Below are 11646 nucleotides of genomic sequence, written 5' to 3'. Positions count from 1 at the left end.
TTTAACAAAATTTGACAATGTGGAATCATATCATGATATCTCATCAAGATTTATCAATCATATATCCAGGCTACAAGTAGATCAATTATGGTGATACAATGTCTACCCTGTCGACACCTGTTCTATATGTATCAGCACAGGAATGACAATATTCCCTGATAAGCTGCCTTGATAAAGTAGGTCTGCGCAAGCAATTATTATTATTATTATTGTAACAAAAAGTTCGATTGAATATCTAATATTAGCTGCCAACTAATATTTGCAGAGCCTAGGCATATCATCCGATTTTTTGTCCTCTCAGCGGCAGGGAAAAGGAACTGCACCCAGGTGTGTGCTTGTCTGGACATGACCAAGCTGGAAACACACGTTGGTATAAGAGGATCATATTTGATCCTTCCAATATACGAAATCACCAAATCTTCTGTTTGACCCAGAAGAGAAGCACGACAACTCCGAGCACAATAGCAACTGGAGCCCACTTCCGAATCAAAGCCTGACGCATAAATCATGATCCCACATCAGTAGAGGTTTTTCAAAAAAAAAAACAAAAAAAACAAAAAATGAGGAGAAAAATATAAGCACAATGCATGCTTGTCTCCCTAATCCCATGCTAGCAATCCACGTATGCTGCTATTGTACACAATGCAAGTTAAATAAATGATGTTAACGACAATATAATAGCTCCAAAAAAAAATAACTCTGAACATTACCAACAACTAATAGCTTCAAAAAGAAAGCTGATTCTTTTCCAAAAAAAAAAAAAGAAAAGAAAAAGAATACTGTATACAACCCAAGCTGCCAAGCATCACTATTGCATGGAGCATTGTTAGAGTCAAGTTGGTTCACCCAAAAGTCATAAAAACAAAAGGTAAAAAAAAGAGTATCCTATCACCTTCGGTGGCATGAGAAGAACTTACTAAATGTAGGGTTGCACCATACTAAGCAATAAGGTTCCAAAGAGTACCATAAATAAGAAGCACTTTTTAATTATGTCAAGGAAAGAATGCCAGATAGGTCTCAAGCACCATAAGGTTTCTAATGCGCACTCCTTGGACTCTCTTCGGGGAAAGTTGTCTAATTTATTACAATACTTGTTAACTGATTTCACTGCATAACGGTTTGAAAAATTAGGAATCTGCTTGTTCTCAGTCCGATTCAACTTTGGACGCTTTTTGTCTGTCGTCCAGATATTTGCAAAATACATCAGCAGCAAATAAAAGTAACATCAGTTGGCACACTCTTTTCTCAGTTCTAGGTCACATATTGGTCCATTGTTGTATGCTTGAACTTGTGACTCTACAAATCTCCACTTTGATTCTGTCAATTATGACTTATGAGCTAACAGATGACTAGAGGCAAAATTACTATGACCTTGGCATCAAAAGCAGGACTCAACCACAGTAAATGTGTCTATGTTCCATTCGTACAATACATTAAACTCTCTATTAGCTGTCTTAAAATCAACTATGATGTAAAGGCGTAGTCTCTCATGGTCCACATAGATGTCCTCTTGATTAAAAAAGGAAAAAAAAATCATGTCTAAAACCCAAATATTCGGGAACTAGGACAACTTAAATTCCTCATATATCTCCTTTCAAGAATCAACAACTGCATTGTTGTTAAAATAAGTTGTCTTTGCTATACAGGGGCAATCAATTAGCTACCAGTAAAATTTACTCAAATTCTGTTTTTTTCCCAGCAGTGGTCCTATGCTTTGGTGAATTGGAAAATTGAAACATTAAGTGAAGGACCGGTAATCGTCTATAATGAAACTTGGTTCTTTGTCGAACTTAGCTCTTTCTCCTTGCAGGAATTGGTGCTTTTGGAGTCCAAAAAGACCTAAATTAGCAATGACAGAAGTGTCATTGTTTGGTTGAGGGAGCTTTTCTTTTTTTCATTTGTTCTTTATTTTTTTATTTCAGGGGTGTGGTGAGGTAGGGGTTGTTATCAATACGAACCTTTGAAGGTTGTTCTAATATCAAGACACTTCAAGCTTAGGTTAGATAAACCTTAAATCCAATGATATAGAGCACATACTTCATATTAGAATATGGATAAAGTCTATCATAGATAGAGATGCATAATCATGTTATTGTACCTGCCGATTTAGATCTCTTGCCTTGTCAGCATAGATGCGAGACTCAGATGTCAGCCTGCTTGATAGTTCACTGACCTCTGTAAGAAATGGACAAGTCATTAAAAGATATCAACAAAAATGCTTATTCCAAACTGTACGCCAAGTCAATACTCAGCCACAAGAGAAATAAAGAGCTGTGGGTGGCAACCGTGCAGTTGGTAAAGTTACTGGGAGCCGGTACAAATAACCTGGGTTCAAGTCCCACCTTCACCCGATTTTCAGCCAGGTTTCCTCTATCCAAGTTTTTTTTTAAAAAAAAAAAAGGAAAAAAGAGAGTTCCTGCCTTTTTTTATAAAATAACAGTAATAATGCTAAGGGCATTCTAAAATGAATAAAAGTATGGGCTTCCTTTGAAAAATGGAAGCACAAGATGCCTATTGCAAGTACTACATAAATATTTACTGCATTTAACAACAATTCAATACCTGAGATAAGAGATAATAGAAAGACACGAGTGCTGAATAGTGCATAATTCTACAAAACATCATGTTTCCATTGCTTACAAACATAAAGCAAATTAATGGAACTTACTTTCAAATTAACATTCATTCATTTTATGTTTAGAATGACTAAAGCAAGACAAAAGACTGATTGTAACAATAATTTTAAAAATATGAAATGAATATCAATTAATTTCATGATACCACAAATTACATCATTCAGAAACTAGAAGCAAATTGCACAAGTGAGCAGATATTGTTGTAAATATTAAACACATCAAATGCCCCAAGAATGAGGTAGTGGAATCCTTGTCTCGAAAAATAAAATTGTAGATAGCCTACATAAAGTTCTTAGCTTTCTTAGATAAACTGCCTTGATGTGAGATTACTGATAGAAATACTGCATGGATGCAGAAAGTGTCAATAAAAAGATCAATTTATAAGGAATACATGTATGAGACAATTTGAATGCAATGCCATATCCTTCAATGGATAATATGCTTAAGTCTGTCTATTATAGTTCTTTATGACCAACTAAAAGTCATTGTTTTAACAAAACATGAAAGACCACACTAAAGCAATAAAGAAAGACATTAAATCAAATTTTAACTCACGATCTAGTTTTTCACCAACACCAAGTACTTCTTGAACATTGCGAGTCATTATTTGGTGGACCTCATAAAGTTCATCATTCAGCTTTGCAAGGTTACGCTGGGTATGAGTATCCAAGTACAATTTCTTAGTCTTCTGTATGAATGTATCTGCATATCAAAAATAACAAAAACCAATAAACCAGATGAAATATGAGAAATCAAACATGTGAACAAACAAAGAGGAGAGTGCAAATTAACAAAACATACCAAACTTGATAAAAGCATATGGCCTTGCAGCAGTTTCAATTTGATTTCCATTAACTCTCTCAAACTCATTCTTGAGATCCTCTAGGTATTGAAAAGCAAGTTTTTTTGGATAAGAACGATCACACATTGTCAAATAACAAACATGACCCTCGATGATATAGCTGTACAGGTAGTCAAGGTAAGACATAACATTTGGCTAAAAAACAACAGACAAATATAACAATCATATTGAACATATATAAATCAGGCTGCTCAGGAGTTCAAATAAAAAATTGCTGCTATCAGGAGGAATATACTAAAAATCCTGCACTTCTATGTAGAGATTTTTTTTTTCCTAATGTGTCATAGAACTTCATTAGAAGCGAAAACACTGAAAACTAGCAGTGAAAGTGGATAGGATAATATCCGTTTGAATCTATTTTCATATCTGAATCTATCCGATATGGATAGAAATTTGAGCATCCGACTAATATTCCTATCCATATCATATCAGTTAAAGAAAAGTAGATATGGAAATGGATAGACAATTATCCGATCCGTATCCGAATATCTAATTCTATTTATAATCTATTTAAATTTTATTATAGCACTCATGATTTTTTAAGAAAATAAAAGACCACGTTAACATGCTATTAACTTGATTTATCATCCACTTAATAATATCTTTGGTTCCGTGGTCTTAAAGTTTAATCATCCGACTTATATCCATATTTTCGGTATCCGATTTGTATCTATCCATTTAAAACAAATATGGATATAATTTTTTATATTAGATTAATATTCGTATCCATATCTATATTCATTAAATAAAATTAGTATGGATATGGATATGCTAGTATCTAATCCATATCCAATCCATTTTCGGCCCTATTGAAAAGGATCCAAGGTTTTCATAACGCCATCTTTCCACCTCAAGTAAGGTACTCATATAAAACAACAATAAATAAATATATGACCAATGTCTAATCCCCAAATTACAGATGTTTTTGAGTAGAAATTTTAGAATTAAACAAGAAGTTAAAATTACAGTGGAAATATGTTTATTAGGATAAAAGAAAAAACATAAATGAAACCACGACAACATTTCACAATGAAATGGTTTCTATTTCAAACAAGTCCAGAATCTACAAGTTCCAAACACAAACAGAAAATTTGGTACTACATCATCCCCTGGATGATGTAGGTATTATCTATTAGAAAGTGAAATATGATAAAAAGCACAGATTGAAGGATACTGAAAAAAGTAAGGACCCGTCTCGATCGACATTCTCGAAGCCTCATTTTGTCCTCTAGATAGGTTCTTAAATAAAAGTTTTGCTTGCTGTTTGTAGAATTCAATATCTTTCTGATCGTGGCCATCATCCAACCCTTCTGCTAAAGGAAGGCCATCAGTAACGCGTGCTATCATTGTCAGCTTCACCATCTTAGCCTAAACTAAGAATTAAACAAGAAACTGATGTTTCAAAACCACCTGGATACATAGAAGGAAACAGATTGGCAAGTTTAGTTTCTTGATGTAAAAGTTGATGATTTTCTGCTGCTATGGAATTGATAAAAAGGTGTCAAAACATGGGGTTCTTACTTCAGCTGCTTGCTATTAAATTTAGCCAGCTAACAATCAGCTTCATATCATAATGACCTATTTTCGACACAGCAAAACCCATGATCAGATAATACTCATCATTATGACCATGAACATCATAATAATAAAATGGTTACTTACTGTCTTGGTACTGATCTAGGCAAAACTAAGCTAATAAGACATGTTATTTTGATAGCTCCACTAGATTTACTGGCCGCAAGAATGGCACATTTAAGATAGCATCATCAGTTTTCATGGATTAGAAACTATGATATGTCATACATGTGCATCGGCGTCATCGGGCCTCAAAACATGACAGCGCTTACCACATATGAATTACAAAATTCACAAGCAGTTGAAGCTTGTTATTGAGGAGATGTGACTGTTAATAAAAAATTACATAAATTATTAAGATAAAGTGACCAAAAATAAATGTACAGCTCATCTAACTCTAAAATCCGAAGTGCTTGGGTTAATGATAATGGGATACGGCAATTGTTGTGATCTTATGGACCTCGGCATGCTTGGACAAGAGAATATTTGTACATGCTGGTTTGTTACAATGTACCAATACTTGAGGTTTGTCATACTCTTTCTCTAACACACTAAATATTCCAAGGTTGTCAAATCACCTAGATACTCCGAGTGATTGACCCCTTTAAAGGCCTGAGCAGCAAGCTTAGGTTGCTAAGCAAGTGCCTGAGTAGAAAAACTCTAAAAATTAATAAATTTCACTTTTCAAATGCAGTCACATATATAGTTCATCAATCACATATTAAAGAACATCATCTTGATTAAATGTATCGACTACTTAAGTTATGCAATAACAAAATCTTTGATTTAATTTCTTTAGTTTTACTTAATAATATTTATATTACATGGTCTAAAGTATTTAAAGCTTCTTAAAAAATAACAGGTTAAAACATCACTTAGTATCTAGGGGAGCACATTATAAATGGACTCAACTTCTTCCTCTCATGGAATAAATGCTCTTATTTGAACAAAAAAAATCAGTAACATTAAATAAATCAAAAAACAAGGGAAAAAATAAGCACTTGCTTGAGGCAAAGGCAGCCTCAGCTTCCCGCCAAGGCACTTGGGCTATTGGATTGTGCAAGCACCTAGAAGGTCCCGCATAGGCACTTAGGTGGCAGCCTGTGGTGACCATGGTAATTTCCACCTATTGTTGTGTTTTAGATTTTTTGGCACTCAATATTTCAAGCACCCATATCTGCAAAATGTGGTCTTTGTCAACCATATGATGTCCCAAAAACAAGCTATCCAACTTTGATTAGTACCATATTACAGTCCACTAGAATAAAAGATGCAAGGTAATTCAAGATCTATCCATTATGAAGGATCTGTTTCAATATCTTGGAAAGGAGTTAATTTACAATTTACAAGATTTTGGACCACAGAATTATCCAGTTTGAGGCTGCATCATCAGTAAACAATAAGTCCTGGCCAATTAATATGATGTCATGTCTTAGCATTCACAACGTTCACTCCCTAAGACCTACATTCATTGATAAGGACTGCCAGATGGTTTCAGCCACACCACTTTCACTACACATTGGTTAGATCTGAAAAATGAAGCAGAGAAGGCAGGATAGTTGAATGAGGGCCTTAATTTAGAGGTGTAAGGATCTACAATCTCACAGGTCATACACCAATCTTCGAAGTGGGTGCACTGAACTTTAGTAGTGTAGTGCATGGACCTTTATCATACAGCCCCAGAATCCTGATTTGCTTTGTTGTTAATGAATTAGGCTATACAGGGTTGGATAAGACACAAAAATAGGATAACTTCAACTAGGACAACTTTACCCATAATGTAAAGTGGATCTAAAACACTTGCACCAAGTTGACTATAATTTCTGTAATGGTGAAGAAAAAGATGGCATTTAGATTATGCTCGCAAAACGAGATCCCAGACCAAGTTTCTTCAACTAGATTTTAGGTTACAGTCTCATGAATGACTTAAAAAACTTATGAACATTTAAGATTCTTATGGTTTTATTTTGGCCTCAGATCTTTCGGATACGTAACAAGTTTTTCACTTGTTGTGGATCATGATTTAATGAGATAAACTTCTCTTGCAATAAACTATATGGGGATTACATTTCAATTAGCTCTTTGGCTCCAAAGTCATGCCTCCTCGATGAATATAGTTCCCTATGTCAAAGCGATGGCTTAATCCCTCTTCACTGAGACTCCCTCACCCAAGGGAATTTTGAAGGGAGGGACTGTATGAACTTAAACTAATAACCAACAAGATATGGTTTCCCTAATCACCAGATAGCCATCTAGTCATCTAGCTGTCTAGGTTTCATGAAGCTCATCTATTATTCAAAGTTGATTGGTAACTCCAGGCAAGTTGATAGATAATACCTGACAAAGAGTCAGTTATAGAACTTCAATGGACATTGGTGGGCTTCAGTTTGATCAATAAAGTTGGTTTTGTACCAGTGGGTTAGACATATTTTAAGGTTAAAGTTCAATTAGGTGGTAGACTTGGTTCCTATGAATAATAGAGAGTCTACGACATGCATTTAAATTTGCAAAGGTGTAAAACTTAACAGAGAAAAGAAAGCCTTGATGATGGAAATTGGTATACACCAAAACCATAATTTATGCACAGGGTTTGTTGTCTAAAGCGACTACATCAAGTAGTGGAATTATCCTCTTCCATCAAGTAAAAGAACACTACCCCATACGTTAGATATAAATCCAAGGCCTGCACCACCAGTAGGCACAAGGATTTACCTACCAACAAGTGAAGAATGGCTATATGGAAGAGAGACATGACCAGTATGCTATCATTGCTTAATAACACTTTAACTGACACAAATCAACATGTCAAAAATCACCCATATCAGATTACTACCAGAAAGAGAGATAAAGCCAATCTATAAAGCACCGCACTGTACTTAAAACATTTTGACTAACACTAAAAGGTATAGCATCAAAAGAAGTAATAGCTTTTGGTTAGTTATTGGGTGGAAAATATAGTATCTCTGGCTCAAGTTGTGTGCATCTCCTGCTCTTGTTAGATGACTCACATGCCTTCAATACTAGGTATTTAAAATAAGCCAAGTCAAGAAAGAATATACGGATTTTATCCAATGCACTAAATTTGTAAAGGATTTGTTTTCTTGTAAATTATATATATAAATCACATGAGGGTTGTAAGGAAAGGTTTTCTTCTTGAATTGGGTCAAACAAGTGAATGGAGTTACCTACTAGTAATTTGCAGAGTCCTCAACATCCCTCCATCTATTCTTCTTTCATTCTCTTATTGCCTTATACTCTTTTTCAACATAGAAATTCGATTCTACATTATCAAAACTTGATGGTCTTTACATCATATAATCTCCGAAAAGAGTCAAAACTTGAACAAGCATAACAACCCAACATACTGAAAAGAAATAAAATTTGTACAGCAGCATCATATACCTATAAAGCAGATACATCAAACAGCAAAAAAGAATCTTGAAATGCTTGTGAGAGGAGCCAAAATAGCATATCTTTCACTGAGACAAAACAAGACTAAGACAATTGTTATAACCATCCATGACTTGGTCTTATTATGAAATGTTTTCCCATTTACGTTTACCCACAAGCTAAAAGAATGTGCTATAACCATCATTATTGTTCCCTGATGTTCTTCCTCTTCTACAAGATGTTAAACAAGCCTTACATGGCATAGCAAACTCTCTTTTGGAATTTTCCCTATAATGATTATTTTCTACGTATTCTCAGACAAATTGTGGTTATTCAGCAGATACTGGAAAATTTCCTTAGTCTCCAAGTAAAAGGTTACAAGTTTGAATGTTCTACGGTCTGAGTTTCCACAGGCAGTTAACATCCAACAAGGCAAAAATATTCCATATGCTTATTGCAGGATCCAGGAATGCATAACTGGTTAGTGCCAACCAGAAATGTAACAAGCCCAATTAGTTCAGGTTAAGTATTTGGGCCTAGACTTGACCAGCCAGTTAGGGCAAAATTAGGTTGGATTGACAATGAATTTATATGACAAACCTGATATATTGTCACAACTGGTTACGTTGATTCAGGAAAATTTGGATGAATTAATCTTGCAAGATCAATCACTGGTCAGGTTGAAATGAATAAAGTCTAGGTGATCCATAACTGGCCAAGTTGAATGAATAAAATCTAGATTTAGGACCCAATCCCAACCCATAGAGATGTCAAAATAAGATTAGTCTCCCACCAAATCTGGTGTAAAGCTAGTCACTTGCAGCCCTGATAGACATTTGATATATTGATATTGGAAAATGGCCAAGTTGAATGAATAAAGTCTAGGTTTAGGATCCAATTTCAACCCAGATGACAGTTAAAAAACAGATTAGTTTTTGGCCAAATCCGGGGTCAACTTAGCCAATTGCAGCCCTGATACTCAACATGGTTGCACACCCTTCCATCTAAAAAGAATAAATGAACTAACAAGAATCAAAGGTAGGACCCACCACCATGGCCCACCAATTTTCAGTATCTATACCACAGTTCTAAGAGATGAAGAAATTAATTTACAAAAGGAAGAGAGCGATGGATGGAAGCATGTCTTTTGCTATGGCAATGGAATAATACACCTATAGTTGGAACTACAAAATCAAAAGGGTCGGTGGAGTAGTAGAAAAAGCTTATGATGCAGAACAAAACTGAAAAGGAAGCCAAAGGAATAATTCAACATTGGCTAGTGACTTAGCCTAGTGTACAGATTTTCAAAGAAATATGTTTCCAAAGGTAGACCCCATATTATCTGCCCTACCCCAGCAAAGAAATAAAAAGAATTTCTAAGGTTCGTAACTTTCAAAACTTCTTGCCACATTGCACAATAAATAGTACTCATGGTTATTCCTTTTCTGCGAATAATGATTTTCAAAATCAAATCATCTTGACACTCAAAATAAAAGTTTTAGAAGGAGACCAATGCCCAATTTAACAGTTCTAAAGGAAATTCAACATAATTTATTGAGATAGATAGGAAACCAATAAAGTTAAGTAGACATCTACTTTCTTCTTTAGGGAAAGAATTTTAGATATTTAAGATTATCTCCTTGCCCATTTCACCTTCTATTTGTACATATTTATAATGGAGGTGACAAGCAAACATGTTTTTTTTCCAGTTACTAGAACCATACGAGAGAAGACGGGAAAAAGTAACGAGATACAATTAGAAATACGGACAAGTTATACAATTAGAGTTGACAAGGTTTTCGGTCACGGGAAAACTATGTCTCTGACATTCCCCATTACATATCATCTCAAAAGCATTAAGAAGTACTCCTTAGGTTAGTCAGGGTAGAACTTACCTCAACAAATCAGTAGGGTAATATACATATATGCCATTACTACAGTTTTCCTGATCATAATTACAATCATATGTCACTCTTGGAAAAGACGATTACATATGGAATCAATAATCAGCACATATATGAAAACTCCAAGGCAAATCAATACCAGATTTCCTAAGGATAATCACAGGTCGAAGTGTTAATGGATTATCATAAGACATCCCAATTATAATCCTAGGTCGCTTCATTTTTCTGATGAGCAAAGCCAAGACATACAGAAATGAAATCACCAAATCCTAGATCTGTTACCCTTTTCCAGATGAACGATGAATCTATAAAGAAACTAAAGACGACACCAGATCCATATATCAATCGAATCAACATAAAAAACTACGTCAGAATTAAGAGATCTCTGGCATTCCTGATACCGAGGGTAAATCTCATCGACGGAACCCGTTCTTTACCAGAAAAAAGGGTTGGGGTGGAATCACGGGGACTGGATGAGGGATCAGAGGAATCGATGGTTACCGGTGCTTTCAGCGTGCGGCGTAGTTCGAAGCCCTCCATTGCCAAATCTCGATGAAGCTCATACGCTCGGCCGAGCTTCGTCACAGAGACAACGACGCAGACGGCAAAGGCGACGTAGAGGCGACGACGGCGACGGCAGAGACCAGAGGCGACTATGGTGCTGCACGGAGGCAGCGAGATCCGGTCCAGGTCCGGCGGCGATCGGAGGAGAATAAAAGAGAAAAAAGGCGACGAGGTAGCCGACGACGGTGGTGCTCGGTGTCGATCGTGGGATCCGGGAGACGGGACGGCCAAGACCGTGTTGTTCAGACTCGAGGAGTGAAACTTTGTGATCCCGATTCGGATCTTCTCTCTCCATGAGAGATGAAGTAACGGAAACTCCATACCGTCGCATCCTTTGTTGCTGCCACCTCATTACTGGTAGATCCAACGGCTCCGAAAAATCTCGATATATCAGGCAGATCCAATGGCTCCCAGAAATCCCTCTACCAAGGCCCCGTCTGGGTTAGCCAGCGACGGGAGTATAGATCTCCATTTAGACTTTTATTTATTTTAAGTCCAATGGGCCACTCGATCAGATTTTCTCGTAGAGAATAATTTTTTAAAAATAAAAATAAATAGATATTGCTTAAAAGAGACAGAGCATCTAGTATTAGAAATCTTATACACGGTCACATGAACAAGAAATCTTATACATGGTCACATGAACAACATACGTGGACTAAGATCCAAAAAATCTCGCTCAATCATAATTCTTCAATATTAGGCGCTAATCTTT

The 11646-nt window shown here is 35.8% G+C and overlaps 1 protein-coding gene across 3 annotated transcripts; it reads right to left on the bottom strand.

The window, feature by feature from the left end:
* LOC105049466 (25.3 kDa vesicle transport protein SEC22-1-like) lies at positions 1 to 11226 on the bottom strand. Of its 3 annotated transcripts, none has more exons than XM_073262210.1 (7): positions 10869 to 11225; positions 5020 to 5076; positions 4673 to 4908; positions 3438 to 3598; positions 3192 to 3338; positions 2099 to 2175; positions 1 to 493 (listed from the first exon to the last, which is right to left on the bottom strand). In XM_073262210.1, the coding sequence occupies exons 3-7, from the start codon at positions 4858 to 4860 to the stop codon at positions 410 to 412; spliced, it is 657 nt and encodes a 218-aa protein (XP_073118311.1). In that variant the 5' UTR covers positions 4861 to 4908; positions 5020 to 5076; positions 10869 to 11225; the 3' UTR covers positions 1 to 409. The 3 variants fall into 3 exon arrangements, with proteins under 3 accessions (XP_073118311.1, XP_073118312.1, XP_019707608.1); XM_073262211.1 differs by lacking the exon at positions 10869 to 11225 and adding an exon at positions 8259 to 8280; XM_019852049.3 differs by lacking the exon at positions 5020 to 5076 and having other exon boundaries at positions 10869 to 11226.
* Between the last annotated feature and the right edge of the window lie 420 nt (positions 11227 to 11646).

This window comes from Elaeis guineensis, chromosome 8 (assembly GCF_000442705.2).
Source record: "Elaeis guineensis isolate ETL-2024a chromosome 8, EG11, whole genome shotgun sequence".
Taxonomy (NCBI): Eukaryota; Viridiplantae; Streptophyta; class Magnoliopsida; order Arecales; family Arecaceae; genus Elaeis; species Elaeis guineensis.
Note: the sequence above shows the minus strand (reverse complement) of the source record. Positions and strands in the feature narration are given on the sequence as shown.

What these genes read in the sequence shown, in the direction of transcription:
- LOC105049466 (XM_019852049.3), bottom strand. Translation starts at nt 4,860, where the DNA reads ATGGTGAAGCTGACAATGATAGCACGCGTTACTGATGGCCTTCCTTTA. An exon ending in ATATGCTTTTATCAAGTTTG is followed by an intron (nt 3,339 to 3,437) that starts GTATGTTTTGTT and finishes TTTGATATGCAG; the next exon opens with ATACATTCATACAGAAGACT. An exon ending in CAAGAGATCTAAATCGGCAG is followed by an intron (nt 494 to 2,098) that starts GTACAATAACAT and finishes TTTATGCGTCAG; the next exon opens with GCTTTGATTCGGAAGTGGGC.